At 40.0% G+C, this 26,721-nt stretch overlaps 1 protein-coding gene across 3 annotated transcripts in view; it reads left to right on the forward strand.

Annotated features, from left to right (window-relative positions):
* The window catches only part of ADAMTS14 (ADAM metallopeptidase with thrombospondin type 1 motif 14), a 1,616,175-nt gene that overhangs the window by 1,543,603 nt on the left and 45,851 nt on the right, over positions 1 to 26,721 (forward strand). For all 3 annotated transcript variants that reach the window (XM_044056898.1, XM_044056897.1, XM_044056899.1), the window contains one exon: positions 18,771 to 18,978. In XM_044056898.1, coding sequence (XP_043912833.1) covers positions 18,771 to 18,978 — 208 coding nt within the window. The remainder of the gene's footprint in view (positions 1 to 18,770; positions 18,979 to 26,721) is intronic.

Here is a 26,721-nt window from a genome sequence, read left to right on the forward strand (position 1 = left end):
CATCAAGATTCCTCTTGAGGAGAATCGATGAGTGACTCTATGGATAACCTGTACTGGGAGTTTACTCATGAGTGGGGGTGGCTTCTGTGTTATGGATCATGCAGTACAGCTTGTCCTATGTATGTCAGTGCTGGGGTTCAGGTCTCTCTTGTGCATAGCTCACTGCCATTCAGATTGTACAAGGTGCAGCATGTTTATTGATTCCAGCTTGGACATGGCTTTATACATCAGGCACAGCTTGCCTCTGGGTGGGCAGTATGGCAGTGTGTGTAGCTGCACTTTGTTTAATCAGGCAACACATGGCATCTGTTCAAGCTCTTTGGTACTCCTGGTGAGGTACTGTTGGGGACTTTACAGTTGATGGAGGTGTCTGCTGAGGTACATCCCACAGGGGCTATTGTAGTCAATTGTAACACTGATGAACGATGACTGCAGAGCTACAATGACCTCCCCTTATCTGGATCTGAGAGCCTTCATGATTAGGTGGGTATATGGTATGTTTCTGTAAACACTACAGCCACATGTTTGTCCAATGCAGGATATCTATCACCTTGTGTCCCCAGGTCTCTCATTACATGTTAAGTATGTAATGGGTTAACACCTATGTGGTAATTGGTGGGCACACTGTATATCCACGGGGGTTGACTATACACTTTTCTGCAATTAGCTTGCTGACATGGCTATGGCACCAGTTGTCTGTTTCTATGTGGCCCTTTTGTGGGATGCTTGTGTCAGCTGGAGGGTCAGATATGGTGGGCAGTTTGTAGTCCTCTGCAAACATGTTCAGACACAGTCCTTCCATGCTGGCCTGTACCTATGGGACATATATACCAAACGAGGGAGGTCCCAGGACCAAGCCTTGTGGGATGCCAGTTATATCTGGTTTGTAGTCTGACATGGCTGCAGCATGTCTGACCATGTCAGTTCTGTCCTTGGTCTGGTTTGCAACCCCACTACTGACATAGGGGTTTATATTTAAGATGGTGAGCATATCTATAATGAACACATAGGGTATTGTATGGAAGCCTTTGCAAGGTCCAGCTACGCTGTGTGGACCACATTGCCCTCATCAGTGACCTTAATGACTGTTTCAAATGAGTCAAACATGTTTAGGGGCAGGATCTGCACTTAAGAAAGCCACACTGGGTAGGGTCCGGTGTCAGTAGGTCCCCAATATCTTTATGTCTGCGGTACATGCTGATCCTTTCCATAGCTGTGCAGACTAAGCTTCTCAGGATTCTGGGGTGGTAGTTTTCAGTATCCATTCAGGCAACACCTTTGTTGAGAACGACCACTGTTGTTGTACACTGCTCTTTGGGTACATATCCTGTGGTAAGGCTGACATTGAGCAGTAGTGTGATTTGGCATTCCATTCTTCTTGGAGTCCATGTTGGACTCAGCCCAGGTCACAATCTCATACCATTGCTGCTGTGTGTTTTGCTTTGTAGATGCTGGCTGTTACCTCAGCATCTGCAATGTCAGGGGGCCAGCAGTCTGCTGGGATAGATATTTTGCATTCTGTGTCGGGGGGGGGGGGTTTGCACTGCATCTGTCAGGATGTATGTTGGCAATATGTGTGTGTGTTTGGTATGTTGTTTGTAATATTTTTGTGATTCAGAGCATATCTGTGAATTCCCAACACAGTTCCTACCATCAGTTGAGGAAGCCTTGGGATTATCTTTAGTGTCCTGTACAATTTGTATCTTCATAGGTTCATAGGTTCATACTAGGCTATCCACCCTAGGGCATTTGTAAGCCTAGCCAGAGTGTGTGTGGCTTTCGCCACCCCTTGCTATGTGAATATTATGGCCATTTATGATTTGCTTTGCTGTGCCTCTGTCTGGACGTGACACAGTGAAGACCCCCAGTGTAAATCTATGATCATCCATCCACTTGGCAAGATTCCTGTTGAAGAGTGTCAGTGAGGGGCTCTGCCTAACATGGAGTGGGATTCTGTTCCAGGGTGTCGGGAGCCTCTGGGTTATGTATCTGTCCCTCCATCACATCCTATTTCATTATGTGTTGAGGGTGACATCTCTCACTCTCACAGCTCTGATGGCTTTGAGTTTTCTGGGGTGGTGCATGTCCATTACTCCTGTGTTGGACATGGCCTTGTACAACAGACATACAATGCCTCTGTGTAGGCGGTATGTGACTGCATTCAGCTGGGGTGTCTACAGCCAGGCAGCATATGGCATATATTTGAGACCCTTTATCCACTTGGTGAGGTACCTTTGAGGTCTTTCTAACTGCTGCAGGTGTCAGGTAAGGTACATCCCAAATGAGGCATTGTATGAGATTATGGGTCTGATAAGAGAACAGTATAGGGGCACAATGACCTCTGTTGACGTAGATGTGAATCCTTTCATGATACGGTGTCCAATATAGACAGTCTTCTTAGCCACATTGGCAATGTGAGTGTCACATAACAGGTTACTGTCCACTTGTGTCCCTAGGTCCCTGATTACTCCTTCCATACATAATGGTTTACCATCTATGTGGTAATTTGTGAGTACCTTGTTTGGTATTTGGTGGGACATTCATGCTGTCCAGTGTCTTCACGACGGCTAGGTGGGGCTCCTGTGTGTGAGAGTGTGGTCTGTAGCATGCTACAGACTGTACGGCAGTCTTGCCTATGGTTAGTTGCACATGGGTGGACTCCAATGCCTTGTGCATTGTCGGTTACCTGGACGTATGGGTGTCTGCGCTGAATATGGATACTCACACTCCTTTTATTTTTTATTCCAGGTTTTGGGGCCATAACGCATGATATGTGGTATAACCTGGTAGTGCTGGTGTGCTGTCAGGAGGCTTGCAGCAGGTTTCTGTCACTGCACAGACATCAATGTTCTCCATACTAGGGAGGGCCTCGGGAGCATGCATATTGAGGTTTACACATCTGGCATTGGTCAGCATTACCCTTATGTTTCTTTCCACTTATGTTTTCTAGGGTGGTGGGTTAGTCTTTTCAGCCTTGCCTACGAAAGGTTCTATGGAGGTGGCAAAAGCCTTAGCCAATATCCAGACGCCCAGGGGTAACAGGTGCAAGCCATCCCTGGAACAGCTGCGTAGCTTGTCAAGCATGACATCCCAAGCAGACAAACATTGGATCCCCTTGGAATGACACCAGTAATTGTGCCACTTGTTATAACTGATCATTCTGTGTTTGTACTGTGGCATCATTCTTGGTGAGGGTAGGATGCTGCAAATGGTCAGTGTCATGCCGGCCTGGACTACATAATCGGAGAGCTCATCTATGTCTCTTTTCATGTAGTCCGGGGAGGTACATCTCAGGTCATTCACACCAGCATGGACTATGACTGCATCATATTTCTACTTGCTTTGGGGTGACCTGCATGCTTGTGTTATGTGGAGTATTGTAGCAGCCTACAGGCAGCTTACTGTACCCTTTCCTTGTTCAGTCTGGTGTGCGGGACAGCAGCATGTCTCACTATGGTGTCACCTATTACAACTGTATCGGGCATGTTGTTTCTTCTTCTGGCCTGTGACTGTTTGGCACACCAGCTTTGTGTACTATGTGTTGCATGTGCTATGTTTGGAGGTTGTTTGATTGGGTGTCTGCTTTGGAGGCCTCTGTTGGTGTGGTGTGTTTGTAATTCGGGCCTCCGGGAATGTTTTTCTGTGTTTATGTCTTTGGTTTGCAGTTGTTATAGGTCTATATGGGACTGGGTTTGTAGTGTGTGTGGTTACCTTCTCCTCCTGACTAGTTTTGGGAGTACTGAGTTGAGGGAGCTCAGCCTCCAGTTTGGTTAAATGGTTGCATCTCTCACATATATTTGTATTTCTTGGGGGGAGTTGATGGTTGTTTGTGTACTTGGGGCAGGTGTAACATTGCCTCAAGATTCACAGATTCAACTTGTTGTAGCTGGCCTTAGTGGATTGTATGTGTGGACATATTTTATCACCATACTACTGATCAGTGATTACTTCTTTTTTTATGTTTGCTCTATCATGTAGTAGCTTCCTCATTCTCTTGCCTGGTTTGGTAATGGCTGGAGTCCACCATGCCAGATGCCTGTGTGTATGGCATTGTGTCTTGTTTTAATTTAGGATTGCATAATCCAAGCATTCCTGGCAGTGTTCATGGAATGCCTGTATAACAGGTTCTGAGGTGTGGCCCATATTTTGCACCTGCACAGGGCCTTTAATGTATTCCACATCAGTTTGGAGGAGTGCAACTTTTGGTTTGCACATGTTTTTCACTGTGGTTTTCTGGCCAGGGACTGTGGTCAGGATGTGTATATTCAGTGTGATTACTCTATGGCCTGGTCTTACCAGTGAGCAATACACTTCTCATCTTGCCATCCAGTACCCATGTTGCTGATTATCACATCCAGTATGCTTACCCCTCTTGTGGGAGTGGTACGTTGTTCCTGGGCATTTTGGTTTATGGATTATATGAACTTTTGTCCTACAGTGTTGGAGCTAGTATAATGCTCCCAGTCTATGTCTGGGTATTTTCAGTCACCCAATATAATGTGGTTTGGAGGACTTGATATATTCATGTATTCCAACATAGGCCAGGTGCAGGTCCTGGTGTTGTGATGGTAGTCTGTAGCAGGCTATAAACTGGGAGGCAGTTTTAGCCACTGTTACTTGACCATGGCTAGTCCATGCTGCTTCTTATTGTGGTACCAACATGGGGGTGTGGTTATCCTTGACAATTATTGCTAGTCACCCTCCTTTTGTAGCTTGTTCCATGTTTTGAGGCTGTGCAGCACAGTATGAGGTGTAACCTGGTAGTGTTAGGGTGCTGTTGTGAGCCTTGACCCAGTTTTCTGTTACAGCACAGATATCAACATTCTCCATACTGGGTGAGTTTAGACTGCATGCATCTTGCTGTTTAGACTTCTGGCATTGGGTAGCATTACATCTAGGTTCTTATCCCTTCTGATACCTATGGAGGTAGGTTTGTGTTTTGAGCCTTAACTATTCAGGGCACTCTGTGGGTAACAACAGCCTTTGCCAGTATACATACGGCCTGCACTGATAGGTGCACACCAGTCCTAGCAGGTGGAGCATCATGTCATGCTCAGCATGTCATCCCAGGCTGGCACACATTGGATCCCCTTTGACTAACTGCAATACTTCAGCCAGTTATTGCAATTGATCATCTTATTGTCATATTGTGGCATGATGCTTGGTGAGGGTAGGATGTTAGTCACAGTCCTCAGGTGTGCATATAGTACATGGTGTTACATTACTTAACACATGGCATTCATGCCTCAGGTGGTGCTGCAGGGCTGCCTCTGTCGGATGCACATATTACACTCCCTGTACATGTTTGTGAGCAGGTTATGTCATTTTAGGCATCCCTGTTATTATGTGAGTGAGTCAGAGGGGGTATCATTCCCAGGGTTCCTACTGAGCCAGTGTATATGCTATGCGTTGCCTCTTTGCCAAGGCCAGGGCATACTGGGCACGCCTCCTTCTGCCTACTGGGGCAGGCTCAGGTTGTTCCTCCTCTGAGTCACGCTCTGCCTGTGATGGCCTTGGCAATGGTGGGGGGCTGTTTGGTCCAGCCCTATGCTGGTCCTGCTGCAGCTGTTTTCGCAAGATCATATTATGTAGAATAGCACACGCCATGACAATTTGGGTACATGTAGTTGTTGTGTACTGCAAGGCTCCACCAGATGTGTCCAGACACCGGAACCGTGACTTGAGCAGCCCAAACACACGCTCTATTACATTACGTGTTTGTGCATGTGCCTCATTATGGCGTTCCTGTTCAGGTGTGTGTGCGTTTCTGATGGGTGTCATCAGCCACGGCTCCAGTGCATAACCTGCATCCCCCACTAGGTGTCCGTGTGGGATGTCCCCATTGGCAAATGTCTGGTACAGCTGCGTCAAATTCCAGATGTGGGAATCATGGTAGCTCCCAGGGCAGCCAGCACACACATTCATTATTATGCCCTGGGCATCACACATGACCTGGCAGTTGATGGAGGGGAAGCCCTTGCGGTTAATGTAGGCCCTACCCTGCTCACCGGCTGGTGCTTTGATGCGTATGTGCGTGCAGTGTAGTGCACCCACTACCTCAGGGTATTCCGCTATTTGCTGGAAGAGACGCATATTGCTGGCCAATACCTCATGGGCAATGGGGAAATATACATGATCACTGACATGTGCTGATTTGGCATCCAGGAACTGGTGCAGTACCCTGGAGGCTGATGCCTGTGATATCCCCATCATATCACCAGTTGGTCTCTGGAAGGTACCTGTTGCTAGTATTCTTAGGCCAACACATACCTTGGTTTCCACTGGGATGGGTTCCCCTCTGTTGGTTCTGTGTGTGAGGCGTGGCCTGCACAGCTCAACTATTTGCTGCAGGAGGTCTCTGTCCACTCTATAGCGCTCTACTATCTCCAGCTCATGTAACCCGTGGTAGGTGACCCTGGGCCTGTACACTCTTCTCCGTCTCCTCACTGTGGGTTGTCTGGCACCATCTGCATTGTCACCACCCTCAGCAAGTCGCCTATGTCTCATTATGACAGCTATGGCAGCCCCTAACATTTCTGCTCTGAGTTCAGCTTTTTCAGTTTTCACTTCTAATAGCTTACTCCTGTCTTGCAGTGTCTCTTGAGAGAAACATCCTGCACTGCTGTTTGCAGAGTTTTAAGTGCTGGGCTGGGCTACTATTCTGCCTGCGTAATTGCCTGCTTCTAATTGTTTTCACCTGCTAGCTCCAGCAGTATTCCCTGCTAGCTTCCTACTAATTCTGTTGCTTCCTTTTTCCTTTCTGTTTCCTCAGGGGGGAGCAACGTGCATACCAGCAGAAACACGCTCACAGTGGCTTACACGTGCGCACACGTGCTTACACGGTTCAGAATCTACTTATTCAGGTTAAAACGTGTGCAAACCCACGCAAACAGTGTTACAAGTCTGCCAACAGCCTCCTACATGCTCAGCCTGCCCTACATGCGCGCACACCAGCGCAAACAGTGTTAAACATCTACCAACACGCTCCCACATGCTCAGTCTGCCTTACACGCGCGCACACTGCCCTACTTGCGCCTCAAGGCGCGCACACGTGCGCATGCATGCCCAGCAAGAAACTTTGGTGTAGGCAACAGTGTACACCTTCCATTTCTTGACTTTCCCATGCTTATGTTGTGGCACTCCTCTTTCCATGATATGTGTCTGACATCTGTCATGTAACACTGACCTCCAATGAACTACATTTCTTTCTGCCATTCCCCCCTGTGATGTCACCTATGTCCTACTCTGTTCCTCCCCCTTATGTACCTCTTACACTACTCAGAATGTGCTCAGTTGCTATGTGACAGTGGAATTCAGTATCCTAACACTCATTTACATCAAATTGCCTACTAATGCTTAGTCACATCTCTTAGACTCAGCTTCCCCCCTTAGCAACCACTAAACGGTGGCCATGTTGTTTTTGGTCTGCTGGTCCCTGCATTGTAAATCCATGTATTGCATAAAACCCACATTTGTGGGTTTATAACCTTCATTTTTATGTTTTATACAGTGCAGCCCGTTTGCGCGGGGCTGCGCTGTGTTTAAACATTGGCTATCACCAAAAAAAAAAAAAAAGATTTATTTCTTATATTTGCATCAGGGTACCTTGCCAATGGCCACATATTTGGCCATTAGCATGCTGCCTGACACATATGCACCCTTTATTTGGAGCTGACATGGTTCCATTATGTTTTTTGCAGAAACGTACTCAGTTGTGAACTGAGTACATTTCTGCAGCTAAAACAGCTCTTACACGGGCTGCTTTGGGCTTCCTGGATCGCTAATCTACCTCATTTGCATGCTATTCGGCTGCAAGTGAGGTGATTAGCATATCCACGTCCACTCCGTGTAAGAGACATTTTAGCTGGTCTCTTACACGGACTTTAGAGCTGTTCCTGGATCGTGAAGGCTGCATAGAGTCTTACACTACTCTTAGACTCCGTGCAAGCCTTCGTGAATCCTGCCCACTGTTTCAACTATATGAATAAAACTATCAAAATTGTCACCCTCTGTAAACTGTGGAAGAAATTTACTGACCTTTATTGCTTCGGGGGCTTAGTTATTCCCTTCCCCATTACCTCTATGACCCTGATGAAGAGTCAGCATATCTGTCTCATGATGGCGCTGTTTCTCATTTTGTTCGACGTCTAAACTAGTCACTCTGCTGATTCTAATTCCATATGTTTTGCCTGCCACAGTCTCTCTGCTGATTCTAATTGCAAACATTTGGCTTCCATTTCAAGTCTGTTTAACTCTAGATGGGTTTTTACGTCCTCTGAGGAAAACGTGAACTATCCTGTTTCTGAGGGCTGGAAATCCCCATCACAAAACTGGTTATCCTTCTGGTTTCTGGTCCATACTGCAGCTGCAATTAAGGCTGAAATAATTTCCTGTTTAGTCAGGTTGGCACGCACCAGTCCTTTGGCTTCACACAACTTGGCCAACTGTTTTTTTTTCAACTTGCCATAATCCTCTGTTGACATCTTTGGCTGCTTTTCCTGACTAAATTAAACTAACAAAAATATATATAAAGTTGTGATTATGAAACTCTGCATGTTTACCTTGTAGCTGCTGAGAGTACACACACACCTTCACTGAAAACTGCCTACAGGCTACAGAAGTTAAATTAATATCCACACCACTGCTCACCAATATGTGATGTCCCCCTCTGGGCCAGTAATCAAGGAGCCTGAATCTTCACCATTGACACTGGAGATGGACTTTCACTTGGAACAAAAATAGATACACACAGTATTTCCAAATACAGCTCTCTGCATCAAACACAATTTCCCATAAGAGCACACAGGGAACATACTCAGTCTGGGATCTGGGTATCTCTCTCTCTTTCTTTCTCTCTAGGTCCCCAGTAAGACTTCCCACTGGCACAGCTGTAAAGTTGAGTCCTCAGCTGACTGTCCATGCCAAGTCCTCCATCACCCTCTCTGTGAAACCAGTGCTTCATGTACCTGCTCCAAGCAGCTGACACACACACTCTTTGAGATTTGATTTGCACACACACACACACACACACACACACACACACACACACACACACACACACACACCTGGGAAAGGCTGGCACAGATTTACTAGCTGTGCCCCCTCCTGCCCAAACTATAAGGTAGTTACTGCCACTAGACATAGGTACCCACTTATACTAAGTGAAATTAATATTAATACATAAGGCTTTCAGGAGTGGCCACAGAGTCACCAGATAGATATGAGTACTCTCAAAGGTTGAAATCATCTCTAATGGACCAACCAAAGTGCAAAGTTTAAATATGTTTAATATTAAATAATAAAAGAACATGAAAATATGGAATATCTATTTGCAATAAACACCAGAGTTTCAGTAACAGGAAATATTAAAATAGCACAAATGAATAGATTCACACTGATACAGAAAAACAGTACTTAACTAATCTAACTGTGTTTTTTCTGACTGGTCTAAATAATTACTATTTTACTATTCTCTGGTCACTTACTAGAGCAAGGTAAGATGAAATAGGTGAGGGGTCCCTCTATGTCAGGTTTCAAAAAGAGCCTGCTCTGAGACTTTAGTCTTATCTAGTATTAAAAAACATCATTTCAGTGATGGATTAGAGAATGACATCTCATGCATCTGGTCATCTGACTTCTGTTTCCCTTTCCTAGAAACTAACCCAGAGCCTTGCACATATGTGTCAATAATGCACACACACAGACCTCTGCTAAGATGTGTTGCAGCTTCTGGAAGTCATAAAACATCTTCAAACTTCCATTCTTCCAGGGTCGGGTATTAATTAGTTCACTGCTAGAGGCGATATACCAGGATTCCTAGTCCTTGCTTTCCCAGACATTTTGACTCTAGCTGCAATCAGAACTGTAACATACAATCTTTATGGCCTAAATTAAGTAATTTAATTTCAGGATACAGGACTGAGATTAACCTCTTTTCGTCCAATATCCTCTGTCACAATATTAATTTCAACAGTTATAAAACAGTCTGACATTCAGGTGTATTTCTTTTTTCTGTCCACCAGGACCCACTGTTGGTACATGTTTTTTTAACACACACATCTTTACAAATACATTTTCAACACAAAGACCTGTACAAATCAGTTTGATATACAAATGACATATATATTTTTTACAAAACTCCAGCCAGCTATGCTGGCATGTATTACACATCCACTGCCCCTACTTCTCCTGGCATAGCTGACACTACCTCACATTCACACAGATCAGTATGCATTATTATTTAAAAAAATAAAACAGGATTCAAGCTGGTATTGCTTGTTTAAACCACAGCTTAGTAAGTTAAGATATATATATATATATATATATATATATATATATATATATATATATATATATATACATATATATATATTCTTTCTACATAGGAATTTTTATAAATATCTTCAATTGTAACACATGATTTATGCAGAGCAATTAGGTTGAATTCCCTACAGTGAGATGGCTAGATGGTTGACAGACTTTATTTTTGGTAGAATATTATGAGGAGGATTTCTTTCATGGTGTGTTCAGGGTTCAACAGCATTAGAGGGCTTTAGTTTTCCAGCACTCTGCAGTGTGGGAATGAAGGTGGGTAGAAATTTGGATAAGGGAATTGGGATCAGTTCATTGGTCTGTGTAGTTGTTAAAACTTCTTTGTTTGCTTTTTTGACTCCACATTGGTTGTTGTTTACATTCCTGTCAGCCTCCCCTTCCTGCAGTTAATGTTGCTATGCAACAATTAGAACTTGGGAACATGTATTTAGATGCATCAGATACTGTCAGAATTCTGTTTAGTTGTAGATAAACTTTTACAGAGGATCTGGGAAACATCAAATTTCCGGGGATGTACCTAAATTTGAAAGAAAGCAGTTTAGGTTTCTGGTCATTATTTGTCAGAACCATATTATATTCAGTTGGAAATCAATAAGTCCACCACCAGTTCAGTTTTGGAAGGAGAGGGCAACCAAGGAGAAACATGGTTTGATAAGCCAGGTGAAGACCCAAATATGTAGTGTTATAATGTTCAATAAATGGTTGAAGTGTTTGCTTGGAGTTGCATGCTTAAGGAGAGGCTGTTGACCTGTATTTTCCCATTCAGGGGATGGTATAAGGTATAGTTGAAGGAAATTTGCTACTTCCTGTATACATTTATTTTATTTATTTCCAGTTTGATGACCCGGGAGGTGCACTGGGCTCAGGGAGCCCATTTTCAGTGGATGCCCAGGGTAAAAAGCTTCGCATATCATAGTTTAGTTACAGATACAATCATAGTAAAGAAAACACAATTACAATTTAATTTCATGTTGGAGAACAGGAATAAATTCTTCGGTTACATAGTATCTAAATATTTAGGGTGGCAATGATGACTTAATTGAGAGTGAGAGCAGAGACTTGGAAAAGAGAGAAAAGGGTGGAAAGAGCTATTTACAATATGTACATTTATGTTATTTACAATATGTGCATTTCTGTTATTTACAATATGTACATTTATGTTATTTACAGTATGTGCATTTATGTTATTTACAATATGTACATTTATGTTATTTACAGTATGTGCATTTATGTTATTTACAATATGTGCATTTAAGTTATTTACAATATGTGCATTTATGTTATTTACAATATGTGCATTTAAGTTATTTACAATATGTACATTTAAGTTATTTACAATATGTACATTTATGTTATTTACAATATGTGCATTTCTGTTATTTACAATATGTACATTTATGTTATTTACAATATGTGCATTTATGTTATTTACAATATGTACATTTATGTTATTTACAGTATGTGCATTTATGTTATTTACAATATGTGCATTTAAGTTATTTACAATATGTACATTTAAGTTATTTACAATATGTACATTTATGTTATTTACAATATGTGCATTTATGTTATTTACAATATGTACATTTATGTTATTTACAATGTGTGCATTTATGTTATTTACAATATGTACATTTATGTTATTTACAATATGTGCATTTATGTTATTTACAATATGTACATTTATGTTATTTACAATATGTGCATTTATGTTATTTACAATATGTGCATTTAAGTTATTTACAATATGTGCATTTATGTTATTTACAATATGTGCATTTAAGTTATTTACAATATGTACATTTATGTTATTCACAATATGTACATTTAAGTTATTTACAATATGTACATTTATGTTATTTACAATATGTGTATTTGTTATTTGTTTATTTTTATTTATTTATTTATTTTACATTTGTTAACCGGGCTAGTCTAGCTGGATATATGTCCATTTTCAGTAGAGGCCCGGGGAGAAAAACTCCACACATTAATCAACATTAAGAGACATATAAAAAAAAAAAAAAATTAAGTAAATACGAATGTACATTTGGTAATAAGAACAACAAATACCTAAGGCACTTACAGTTTTTATACTAGATATATATACTAACATATATTTACAATATGTACATTTATGTTATTTACAATATGTACATTTATGTTATTTACAATGTGTGCATTTATGTAATTTACAATATATACATTTATGTTATTTACAATATGTGCATTTATGTTATTTACAATATGTACATTTATGTTATTTACAATATGTGCATTTATGTTATTTACAATATGTGCATTTAAGTTATTTACAATATGTACATTTATGTTATTTACAATATATACATTTAAGTTATTTACAATATGTACATTTATGTTATTTACAATATGTACATTTATGTTATTTACAATATGTACATTTAAGTTAGGTTAGCTTGTACTCAGAGTTAGTCAGGAGTTTAGTTGTTTAGGAGGGAGAGGATTGATTAGTAGGCTAGGTGGGGAAAGTGCAGTTGCATTTCCTGTTAGAGGAAGGGGAGGAATGTAGCTGAGTTTTAAAGTTTTCAAAGTGTTCACAAGTCCTTAGTGAGGAAGGAAGAGAGTTCCATTTTTTAGCCAAGGAAAAGGATAACAGAAGCTGACCAGCAGGACAATTGGGTTTACGGACAGTGATTAGATTTTGGTGAGTAGATCTTAGAGTTTTCTCTGGGGTGTATGGTTGTAGGATGTTGGTTAGTGCTGGGCATTTAGTAGGTTGGAAAATTAGTCTGTGTGCTGTAGTAATTTAGATGGTTGGTGAGTTCAAGCCAATTTAACAAATGAAGGGCAGTGCAATGATGGGAGAAGTATTTGGCTTTGGTGGCAAATTTAGAAATTTTATTATAACACACTTCCAATTTTGAGGAGAGAGAGAGGCAGATAAGTCCATTAGTAGAGGAGCGCCATACATTAGTGAGAGGAGTAGATAGGTAGTGGCGAGAGTTTGTCTGGTGGAAGGAGAGAGAAAGTGGATGTTTCTGTATAGCATTCCAAGTTTTATATGGTTTTCTTAAGGTTTTGCTGGATGTGAGTATTGCATTTTAGGTGTTCATCAATAGTAACCCCAAGTAGTTTAGGAAAGGGAACAGCTTCTATAGTAGAGTTTTTATGGCTAATAATTTGGAATGAGTTTTTATCAAGAGGGAAAGCTTTTGAAGGAGAAAATAATAGTATTTTGGATTTGTTGGCATTTAGCGAGAGGTGGTTTTGGAGCATCCAGTTTTCAGTGGTGGAGAAGGCAGCTTGGGTCACTATTTTAAGCTCTGAGAGGTTAGAGGTGGAGTAGACTGAAGCTGAGTCATCCGCATATTGTACAATTTTGGTGTTGGGTATGGCTGTGTAGACATCATTAATATGAACAGCATTGGACCAAGTATGGATCCCTGGGGTACCCCAGTGGGGATAGGAAGGAAGGTTGAGGTGCCTTTTCCCCATTTCACAGCTTGAGATCTGTCAGAGAGGTAGCTTGAGAACCAGGATAAGGAATTCTGGGAGGATTAAGGTTAAAAAGATGGTTCAAGAGATGAGTGTGGGAGATGGTATTGAATGCTTTGGACAGATCTAGTAGAACTGTTGATAATATTTTTCCAGAGTCATGGGCAAGATTTATTGTGTCTAAGAATGAGAGAAGGGCAGTGATAGTACTATGGCCTGGTCAGAAGCTATGTTGGGTTGGAGGGATTAGTTGTTGATTGGTTAGGAATGGCATAAGCTGAAGGTGGATGCATTTTTCCAGAAGTTTTGAGATTGGGGAGATGATAGCTATGGGGTGGTAATTAGAGATACTATTGTTTCTGCCTCCTTTATGGAGAGGTAGAATAAAGGCTGCATGCCATAATTTGGGCACATAAGATTCCTGTATGGATCTATTGATCAAGATGCTAATGGAGAGAGTGATTCCATCTGTGGCTATTTTTAGGAAGGAAGATGGGATATTGTCACCAGCATTGGAGCATGGTTTTAATTTTGAGAGTAATTTTTTTATGTGGGAGGTTGAGATGGGTGTAAGTTCAAGTATTGGAGGAGGACTGGGGGCAGAGGATGGTGTAGGGGCTGAAGAAGACTGGATTGGTTGAGGAGAAGGGTTGTTGTTAGGGAACGTCTTGGTCAGTTCTGCTATGGAGTTGGTAGAGAAGGAGTTGAATAGAGAGGCTATTTCAGGAGCAGATTTGCTGGAGTCAGGGCAGGGGTTGTTTTTGGTACCTAGAATGAGAAGTGAATTAATGGAATTTCAGAAATGTTTGGGGTTTTTTGATTGGTTAGACTGGAGTTTGATATAGTAGGACTTTTTGTCTCTGATGATTTGTTTTTTAACAAGGTTGTGGAGTTGTTTATATTTAAGAAAACTTTCTGGTTGCTTGTTTTGATGGTATGTTTTCCAGGATTTATCTCTTTGTAGCATAAGTTTTTTGGTATCTTTAGTTAGCCACGAGACAGTTTTGGTTTTTACTCTTTTTGTTCTTGGTGAAGCTAGGGAGTTGAGGATGTTTAAGAAGGTTGAGTTGAAAATTTCTATGTCATTATGCAATGGAAAAGTTTTTAGAGAGTTCCAGATTGTTTGTTTTAGAGAGTTAGAGAAAGTAGTGGGGTTAAAGTTTGTAAGGTTACATGTGTAAATATATTGGTGTAGGTGAGGAGAGGAGTGGGTTGCTCGGTGGATGAAAGCTGGCAGTTAATCCCCTATAGCGTCAGGTATAATGCCTGCGTTTAAGACTTTATTAGGATGGGATATAGGATCCAGTCTAGTGTGGTGCCTGGGGGGAGGGTTTGTTTTGTTGGGTCTAGTAATGGAGTTAGTTAGTTGGGTAAAGTTAAATAGATTGTTGGATATGGTGGGATTAGAGTTGTTGCTTTCATTCCAATCAGTGTTTACACTGCAAAGTATGAAGGTCTCTAGCTTAATATTAGTAGAGGACGACAGGATAATTTTTTCAAGAGTACTGGTGTTATTACCTTGTGGGGGGAGTGTAGAGGGCAATGATACAAATGCTTTTGTGGTTATTTATTTTTAGTAGGCCTATTGCTAGTTCTACATTGTTGAATGGAGGGATAGGATTGGAGTAGGGAGTGATGGATAGCAGGTTAGAGCAGATTAAGTCTACCCCACTCCCTTTTTCTATTTAAGCGGTCATATCTGAGGGCTTGGAATCCAGGAGGCAGGATTTCAGAGTCAGATATATGGGGTTTTAGCCAGGTTTCTGAAATGGCTACAATGTTCGGTAGATTGCAGCTTAGCCATGCATGAAAGTGGGCTACTTTATTTTTTAGACTCTGGGCATTGATGGTGAAGAATTTGAGGTATTTATAGTTGGTTGTATTGCTTGTGATAGGGAGATTGGGACTAGAGGAGTTATTTGGCCCAGGGTTTGGGTGTATGTCCCCTGCTAAGCAGAGGTAGTTGAGGAAGGGTAGTAGTATTTTTAATTTGGTCTTTAATTGTTGTGGGCAGTAAAGTATTAGTTTAGGTATCTGGTAATTAATTGAAGGGGGAATTATTTTTATTCTGAAGTAGTGGAGTGGGTTGGGTTGAAATAAAGAGGCGGATATATTGTGGAAGTGCGTTTTAGTGGGATGAGGATGGAGATTGGGAATGGGGGGTATGACAGGAAAGAGGGGGAAGTTGGTTATAGGAGTAGGAGGTAGTGTGGTATAAAAAGAGTAGGACTAATATACTGATGGATGGGATGAGAATGGTTTGAGGTAGAAGACATGGCATGTTAGAGGGGTATATGTGTATATTAGCAGTATATAAGAGTTAGGCAGATTGTATATGTGAATAGCTGGAGTAGAAATAGATGTGTATAGAGACTTTGATGGGAGGGGGTGGAGTGGTTGTGATTGGAAGGTGGAGGTAGTGGGGAGGGTTTAAATGTGGAGATGATTGGTAGGGTGAGAGAGGGAGGGGTTAGACATTGAAATAAATGTAGGAGTAGTGGGGGTGGGTGGGAATTGGGAGCAGGGTAGGGGAGCAGAGTGAGCCCGGAGGGCAAAGGAGCAGGACGAGCTGGAGAGAAGGTGGCTGGCAAAAACCAATCAGCCAGCTGTAGCTCAAACGAGGGAGCTTAGAGGAAGTACAAGAACAGCAGAGGTGAGTCTAGGCTGGGGAGAGATGGGAAATAAATCAGTGCTCTAGTCAAAGCATGCCAGCGGGGTAATTATGTTAAGAGAGTGGGGGACTGCTTGGGTGAAAACAGAAATATATTAGAAGTGATCTTTACACTGTAAGTGGTTAAGCAGTGCCATCTAGTGGCAAAATGTATGAAATATAGCTTAGTGAGTAAAGGGAATTAAAGGGAAGTAAGGGACAAAGAAAAGAACTGCTGTTGGCTGCTTAGCAAGCATGGGGAAAAGCACAGACACGACGGTAGTGTGAACACTAGAAGTAGTTATAGTGATAAATAGCAGTACATACACTTCAAGTACTTCTTGAGGGAGACTATCTTTTCAAAGCTCCTCAGAAGTCTCATGTTAGATGTCCTTATAGGGGAGGTTACTTAGACTGTAGTGGAGTAGGGTAGGATGCACTCATAGGGTTGAACATAGCACGAACAGCTGTAGGAAGAAGAGCGGAACAACGCAAGCATTAGTTGAGCAGGGGAGGAGGAATACACACAGAGGGCTTTAGCAGAGTGAAAACAGGGAGAGGAGGGAAAGTAGGGAAGAGAGGCAGCAGAGGCTTAACAAAAGAACATATCTATAGCATATACATGGAGGCAGATTTATAGGCAGACGCATTACTTATAACAGTCAGGCATTTTAACTTGTTGTAAAGAGCTGGTACTGTTTGTAGAAGTGGGGTTGATTGGGTTGGAGTTTTCTCTACATAGTTTGGTGTTTTTTTTTTCCTTTTTCTTGTCTATGGCATTTTTAGTATGTTCCAGATTATTCCTGAATCAGTAAGCTAGATTAGTTAGCTGTCTGAGCTGTCTGTAAGTTTTACGTTAGCACTCTTTCAATACATTATGCTATTAAATTCCCACATTGTTCATTGATTTCACTTTTCTTGTCTTTTTTGTCTTTTTGTGGTATAGTTTAATATGGTTATTTATGGTTTGTGAGAATGGATTGTGGTAAATCTAAATGTGCTCTGTGTTAGTATATAGCTTTAATAAACACAGTTGAAAAAAAATAAGTTATGTCACCTGAAAAAATGGATTGAAATGAGAGAATGTGATGATAAGAAAAGAAACTACACTTGCATTATGGATTATCGCATGCTGAAAGAAGTATTAAAGTGCCTCTTACATCTCAGCTGACGTCAAATGTTCATGGATTAGAGCATAGTAAAATGGACACAATGTTTAAAAATGTCATTTTTAAGGAAATATAAAAGTAACATTTATACTCTGTTACATTTTGAATTTGAGCAAAACTGTTAGTACAGTTTGTAATAATCTCACATTTAGATAATTTTCCATTCAATTATGAAATAAACCTGCTAACTCTAAAAAACATTTGATGGGAATCAGAAAAGCTTTCCACCAGCAGGAAACCTTAACACGGCCATTTTCCCATGAAAGACAAGCTTTTCCATTTGTTGGACCACTCCACCCATTGAGGTTTTCCTCTAGTGGAGACCACAGCACAGAGTGTACTCCCATTAGCCACTGTCGTAGCTAGGGTGGGGCAAAGGGAGCAGACTCCACAGATCAAAAGTGTTAGGGGGCAAGATCAGCCAATCCCAACCAGTCTTTAGGGCATACCAGCATTTTAATGCCAGTATTGCATGTGCAGTCCAATCACTTCTTGCGTAATAAAAAACTGTAGCAGCTACAGTTTAAAAGAACATAAGACATTTTTTTTTGCTCTATGAGGAAAAGCAATGTGCTTTTTTTTTTTTATGTCGACTATAACAAGAGGAGTTAGAGATGGGGAGACAGCACCGAGCACAAAAAAGAGCTAACTACTCATTATAAAAACTCATATTTAGGAACCTTTAAATTTCCGTTTGCAATATTGACTTCTTCAATGAAACAAATGATAAGTCTGTGTGTATGATGTACAGCTGAGTATGAGGAATGTTTTATACAATTATCTCATTATGACATAAAAGCTAATAATATATCCTGCCACCTTTCCAATGTACCTACAGTAGAAGGAAGAAGGAAACCGGTAGAGCCGCACGATCTGGATTTATAAGAAAATAATCACTGTTTATTATTTGAAATCTTAACATTTTGTATTTCCTTTGCTAAGCAGACTCCTTTAAAGATAAGAAAATAATTATTCTAAGTGAACCCATAAGGTGAGTATTCAGTTGTAAGTGACTTGCAGTCTGTTGCAGCTGCAAATTGAAATGCCTCTTTTGGCTATGACTGCCTTTTATCTTTAATTGTTATGTAGCTGTCTATTTTCTGTAAACTGATAGAATTTCCTTTCCTTTCCTTCTTTGCTGACAGTTGGAATACAGATGAGTGGGGAGCCTGCAGCAAGACATGTGGGAAGTTAGGGGTACAGACCCGAGTGGTACAGTGTGCCCAACAGCTTCAGAATGGTACAAGGCAAGCAGTCCCTGCAAAGTACTGTGGTGGGGACCGACCAGAGGCTCGAAGACCCTGCAACCGCTCCCCATGCCCACTGCAATGGAGAACTGGGGCTTGGTCACAGGTAACCTGAAAATGCAAATCGTATATGAACTTTTTTTATGTAAACCAATTTAACGTTCACAATTTTAACGTCAGAAAAGTAAACGTGAAGCAGTTCCACATGTTCTTCTGAGGTATCCAAAAAGTAGATTATTCAGTGGTGTAAGACCTCCAGTGTCTCCACATATAACCTTAGTGTTTAATGCTTACCTGTTATATAAACTTGCACTCCGTAGTTGGTAACAGCTTACATCTAGCAACTGAAAATTGTGACTGAAATTTCTAAAGAGAACAAATAGACACAGGAAGTAAGAACAGTGAGAAAATGAAACAAAAGTATTATTTTAGGTGCTGTGATTTACACAGAAATAAAAATCTCATATAGACTGAAACTAAGAATGTTTGTGTCTTCACACACACAGTTATGTTTCAGAACTAGATGATGGAGAAATGAAGTAAGAGTGTGTGTGTGTGTGTGTGTGTGTGTGTGTGTGTGTGTGTGTGTGTGTGTGTGTGTGTGTGTGTGTGTGTGTGTGTGTGTGTGTCTGTGTCTAATAACAGACCCGATACATGTACAGAGACAGTAAAACCAGCATGAAGAGAGAAAAAAAAGGTGTAAAGGATGCAGCAAAGGTAAGGAGGCTGGACTACATTTTAAAACAAGAACGACTGTCAGGTGAAAAGAAATTAATTAGACTTAATATTAGGTTGTACAGTACAGGCAGTTGTCATACAGGCCTCAATGAGAAAGGAGAAACTGTCACTCTTAAGTGTATTTATATCACCAAAACTATGGTATTAGAGTGATATATCTTTCTGAAACAGTGTGAAAGGTATTTGAGTAACGTACTGATAATTTTATTGTGGGGACATTAACTTAAGAAAAAAAGAAGTATACTGTAGGAAATAGTAATAACTTGGTATATTGAAAATATTTCCAGTCTCGTGCAGATTTGCATTTCAGGTGCATAGTGCCCATGACCTCACAAGAGGCAGCCATCTTGGATGTGGACATAATAAATGATAAGGTTTGCTGTGATTGCTCTGTAACGGCTTCTTTATTATGCAGGAAATTGCAACCACCTTTTACTTAAGATGTTGTTAAATTTGAACCATGAACTTACATGAAAAAAATGAGAGATGAGTTCCAGCCATGTAACACAGGAAAAATAATTATAATATGAAGTGGGCAAGATAGACAAATGGCCCTTTCAGTTTCCTCTACATAAAACATGAAACATTCTTGGAAGATGGCTGCCGAAACTAAGAAAGGGGTAGGCACAGTGAATGCCTGACACCATATCAATTGTCAAACAAAGGACTTAGTTTATTGAGCCATCTGCCAAGAATGTTTAATGTTTTATGTAGGGAAAACTGAAAGGGTCTCCAAAGATCACATTTATGAACATCTTTATGGAATTAAAAAAACAGCTTCAGACTAATGCATTGTGGAAACATATCCACATGTATGAGGGCCGTTTTACGTTTTTTGGACTTGAAATGGTCAGAGAAGATTTTAGGAGAGAACCATGGAAAATCTGGTTGGAAGTCAGGGAACTTTCTTGACAGATCAAATTAAATGCAGCTGTCCCCTTTGGACTAAATGATATGATTTCAGTCATGCCCATTTTAAACGTCAAATCTTTTAGCTATTTGAGAATGTTGTTATGCATCTATTTTACACTTGGTAATATATATATTTTTTGTATATTGTATTTTTTACAGGTTTCTTATTTTGGTGTATTTCTGCTGAAATTTGACAGTCTTTGTTTATTTGTGTTATATTATTGTATGTTTGAAATGTTTTTTCCATGAGTATACCCTTAGAAGTGGTATGTTCCATTAGGCGAAAGCTTTATAGGAAGTGATGCAAGTCTTGTTTTATGTCGAGAGATGAAAGCACTTAGATTTAAATTAAAACTTTCTTTTTTATTGTTGGCCAGTTGTGTTATTTATGCCGTGCTTACGTTTAACTCATAGTACTGGTCCTGTTCATGTGGACTGGCTAGAGGCAACAGCTGCACATTCAGTGGCATTTTTTCTCCACTGTGGTTTGGGCTGTGGATTATTAAAATGAAGTTGTTTACTGTAAGATCAGATGTGTCCATAAATGAAGGAAAGGAAAACAGAAAGTTGATAGATGCCTACATGAGTATTGGATCATGTTTTGGAAGAAACACAGAAAGTCATTTTAACATTTCCAATACACTTTGTAAACATTATGGGGAACATGTATCTGTCTGTGTGGTTACTCAGTGGGGTGATTATGTGCTAAAAATTGGCTCTGTATTTTTTTAATTGAGTTACTTGGGGTCTGCAGTCATGTATTTAGGTGGCCACTGTGCTTCTAGAAATAATTGCTTGGTGTATCAAAGACAAACTTATTAAAGAAAATATTAATTTAACTTGTATTTTTGTACTGTTCAGTTGGTGTTGGACTGATCATGGCTATGTAAAATGGAAATGGGTTTTCCCATAATGCACTTGGATATATTGACCTACTAGCATGTGCTGTTGATTGTGCTCCTGATAAGACACATATGTTATGCTATACTTGTATGCATAACTGGGTTATAGAGCAAGAGTTTGGAACCAACACCACATGCATTTCTGTCAATCACAAAATATTCAACCTTACATAAATGTAACTGTGTAAATGCAGTTAAAAAATAACAAATGTTCTTTTACAGGTGTTTTTGCAGGGGTCCATCCTGCACCACCCACATAGGGGAATGTGTCCCATTCCCGACTTTATATATACTACCATCGAGATTGCACAACAGTGTTGAAGGAGTGAAACTCCTTATGTCATACTGTTACATGAGAGCAGTCGATATCCCTACAGCAATTTGATGTACCCGCTTGTTGATCAATTGTCTTTCATTAATATGTAGTCTACAATCAGACGTACACTGATCATAAGAAGAGGATCCATGTAACTGGTGTACAACATAAATGCAACAATTTACTAAATACTACATTTGGCGGTGGTGGTGGTGCTGCGGTAGCGTTGTCGCCTCACAGTAAAACGCTGTCCGGTTCGATTCTCAGCTAGAGTGTCTTCTGTGTGGAGACATGCGTGAATGGGCGTACCTTCGTTGAAGGTTGTGCGTCAGGGCTGGTAACTCGGCACGTAAAAATCAACTACCAATCATTAGCGGACAGGAGTTACGCTGTGGTGACCCCTAACCGGGAAAAGCCAAAAGACACAACAACAACAACAATAACTACAACTACATTTGGTTTCCCATATGCCAGGTCTCTTGAATATAGCACAGAGCCAGAATTAGATCTTTTAAGTACTGAATTGAAATGAAACACCAAAAATGCTGTGAGAGAACAGGCAAATGTGCCGACTGGTTATTCACTTCTCAATACTGCCACAAAGAGCTCCATTTTTGCTTTTGCCAACAATTTGGCATGGTAGTTAACCCATGCAAGTTGGCAATCAGTTTAAAAAAAGGTAAAGAGAAAAGAACATTAAGAATGATAACATTTAGTCCACCACAGCCATTTGACTTTGCATAACCATCAGTGTGGCCAATATGGAAGTGAAAGTTTGCCTGTTACAGAACTGCAGCTAAGTTAGATAACGAAGGCCATGAGGTTGACGTAAACTTCCTTCTTTGTTATCATGTGTTCAGAGATGCTGAACCTATTTTAGGTGTGTTTACATTTGCTGAGGGGCAATGCTTAACATCTCTAGCAGTGATAGAAAAGCTAAATGATAATTTTGTACCTAAATGAAATGTAATCCATGAAAAAGCATGCCTCCATAAGTGTAGACAGAAGAAGGTGGGTCTGTAGAAACATTTGAGGGGCATTTATATGGACTGCTAAGATAAGGAGATGTTGCAGACATTAAGGCCATGCAAATAAGGAACAGGATTGTCACAAGCATTGCACACCATACTTTTGCAATAGTCACAGGTCTAGGCAAATTTAACTTTAAAGAAAGCTATACAAATTGCTCATCATTCTGAACAAATGAAATAACTGCTGATATGATACTGATGACATGAGTGAAATTAAGTAGAAACATGCATTTAGTACAGTAAAAAGAACAAGGAAGGCCAGTGTAGATGTGTAAATGAAAGTAAAAGTAATAACTGCAAACAAGGAGGTGCACTCGATCCAGCTGCGTGCAATATGAGTCAGAGCTGTGTTTGTGACAAAGAAGAATGTGTGGAAAATGTAACAAAATGTATATTTTGTTGTTGTTTGTAGGATTAAAGTGGTCAAAGAACTAGTAACTGAGGCTAAAAGTGATTAAAATACAAAGGACACTTTTTTTGGGCTGGGCTGTTTGAGTGAGCAGTCAGACCCAGATGAGGAATGGTGTGCCACCGCATACAGTTCATGGCACTCCAGTAAGATCTGACTTAGTCACTGTAGCAGCCATAACTGTAGTGTCACATAATGCAGTTGGACGAAGCAGAAAAAGAGGTACACAGCCCAGACAGAGAGCTTACATATTAGAGGGAAGTTCCTAATCATGACTAAGTGGAAAGGGAGCTAATACAAGTTTTAGATCTATGTATTGTTGTGTCCTTATCTGAATAATCTGCTGCATGGAACCACTGCACGTATTTTGCATCTGTTTACAATTGGTTATATGTTTGGTAATAAATGTCTCCTTAATGAATAATTCATTTCAAATCTGGTGCTGTTCGTGCAATAAAGAGCACCATTCTCAATCCTCCTTAAGGCAAAGGTTGAGCTAAAATGAATAACATCCCGGGATGGGTAACCAAAAGTGTTTTAGAATCTATGGGCTGGTGTGCTTTGAATGGTGCCATTAATGCCATTAATTAAAAAAATAAAAAAGTGAGAGTTTGTATTGATCTTATATGTTTAAGTGATGCAGTTAAGAAAGGTAGTTTACCCTGCCTACATTTAAAGACACAACAACAAACCTAACTAGAGCATTGAAGTTCCATATTAGATACATCCAGTGGGATTCGAAAAATATTCCTTCACCCAATCAGCAAAAAGCTGGCAACATTCAAAAATCCATTGAGAAGATTCTGAATTGCATGATTACCTTTTGGAATTACATCAGTACTGGAAATTTTCATTGTGAAAGGAGTACCCTCCTCAAAGACCTTGAGGGCATGGTGGTTATGAAGGATGACATTTTGATGTTTAGGCATAATAAGGAGTCATGTGACAAGAGGCTAAAGGCTGTATGAGCCTTTTGCAGTAAAAGGCTGTGTTTCAAACCATTAAAGGGTCAGGCACCAAGCTCAGTAGATATAAGTTCTGTTTGATAAAACTAAAATTCAGAATGTCAGACACCATGTTAGTGGAGATGGCATTAGACCAGACCCAAAGTAAAGCAAAAGTTGTATCTGAGTTACCAAGCCAAAATATTGTCATGGAACTCTGACAAATACTATAGTAAAGATCAACAACTTGTGTGAATTTCCCTCCCCTTCTCTTCTAATGTTCAAACTATTTGTGAGGTCTTTTGCAAACACTGGTTCATCCTTACACTTAAAGGGTATAGTGGGGCCTGAACCTAGATTTTTATTTAAGAATAAAAATCTTTAAAATGCATGCTTTCTTATCGGCAGAATAACATTGCCAAAGTTGGAATGTCAAGACCTAAGGTATGTATGAATGCAGTGGATGTAATTTTTGCCCATATTTAGATAGCTCTGGATCCTTTGTACATCCTAATGTAGGAAATGAATATAAATTGATATTCTATGCAGACTGTAATTCATGTAATATTGTTTATTTGGGTCATTGCACTCAGTTCCCTTCTTTTTACATTAGTACGACCAGTCATAAACTAAGAGAGAGCATATGTAAACACTTGTACCGTATTAAGAGTTCTGACTTTAGAAATGCCCTAGTGAGACATGTATTGGAAATGGGGTATGAATATCAATTTGTATTTATGGTGATTCAGATTTTGACAGATGGGATGTGTATGGGTGATGTGAAGAATAGAACAGAAAGAGGTGAAATTAATTGGATTATTAAACTGCAGTCAGGTAGAGGTTATGGTCTCAATGAAGCAGTTTCACTCAAACCCCACTTAAGATCTCGTACACTGTGTAAATAAGTTGATTGTATGCTGATATTATGTTTGGCCCTGATTGGCGAGCTTGTGTGTTTAAAGTCTCTCACTGTTGTTTTTTAAATGCGTCTATTTTAGTGGTTGTTCAGGATCTTATTGAAATGATGTGCACATCCTTTACATGTTTTTGAGTGTCTGATTGGTTTATTTTAGTGAAGAATTATGTTGATTGGCTGTCATATACATTGCAGTTTTATATTTAAATGTTTTACTGTTTGTGACTTTTTAGTGATCCGAAGAAGCATCTTTTGGATGTGAAAGAGCTAATCTTTTATTAAAGCTTGTTATTTTTAAAGTATTGAGGCGTGTTTGTGCTTTGATTGTTACACATCTGTCAGTTTTCATACAGATATATTAATACTTTGATATTTAAACACAGAGGCATTGACTTAGTTATTCCCAAACACCATTTTTCAAGGAGGGGTAACTCTATTACTATTGTTATACCAAAACTTGGAACAGATTATCTTCCACTATTATACTCTCAAACAATCTGACTAATTTCAACAAAGGTCTAGATAACTGTTTCAAGAATTAAACATTTAACTTCACATTTCAAAAGTCAGTGTTTTCAAACAGCCTTCAGCATATAATATTATACTAACCTATGATATTTTGCATTTGTCTTACTCTATTTGAATGTAATTTGGAGGGATGGATGAGTAACCACAAATCTATCCCTGGTTTAGCACCACTGTCCCTCATGGATAGGGGAAATATGAAAATGTCCCAACATATCCCTGATTAGCCCATCTCTTTGTTATTTGTTTGGAAAATGTAAGGGCTAAAAGCTACAATGGAAATGTAAGACTAAGCCTCCTAAGATCAATAACCTAATAAATACCTCTGAACCTATACTGTCTTGCAGACTGATGACTTCCTGCAGGGTGGAAATCCTCAGGGAATTAGCTAAGCAAGATGCAGACCTGCAGTCAGTAGTTGGTTACATTTGGTGTTGATTCATCAAGTAAATAGACATAAATCATTCATTTGTTGGCATAAATACTTGATTGTGAGAGCTTTTTGTCAGAGTATAAAGGTTTCTTGTTGTACCAGGATCAGATTGTGATGCCACCTTTGCAAACAGCAGGTATTCAGAAACAGATCCAGGAATGACATCAAAACATGACTAAGTACAAAGAAAAAGCAAGGATGTCTATCTGGTGGTCAAATATTAATGCTGACTTAGTTAAGCTTGTGTCTATGTGTAAATTCTGCATTGAATACAAACCATCTCTAAGGAGGAGATCTTCATTGTGATGTCATGGCAAAAGATTGCAGCAGACTTATGTGAACGTTGTGGAAAGAACTGCATAGTAATTGTGGACTGTGATTCACAAGACATATAGACAGCTTACCTTCAAAAACTAGCCACAAATCATATCCTAGGTTAACAGTGTGTTTTCTAAATGAGAATTTTTCAAACTTGAGTGACAGTGGAATTCAATTTGTAGCATTTGAATTTCAGCATTTACAATATATTATGACATTGTTCATGCAACGTCAAGTCAACATTATCTGCTGAAAGAACCAGACAAATAGCTAAGAAAATCCTTAACCGGATTGATCTTCCCCTAGCTGTATTGTCCTTCAGAGTAATGAAACACAGTACAGCCAGAGTAAGCCATACACAACTAATGCTGGGCTGACAAATTTGAAGTGCCATCCCAAAACTTG

This window comes from Protopterus annectens, chromosome 14.part0 (assembly GCF_019279795.1).
Source record: "Protopterus annectens isolate FY-2018-M chromosome 14.part0, PAN1.0, whole genome shotgun sequence".
NCBI classification, from domain to species: Eukaryota; Metazoa; Chordata; order Ceratodontiformes; family Protopteridae; genus Protopterus; species Protopterus annectens.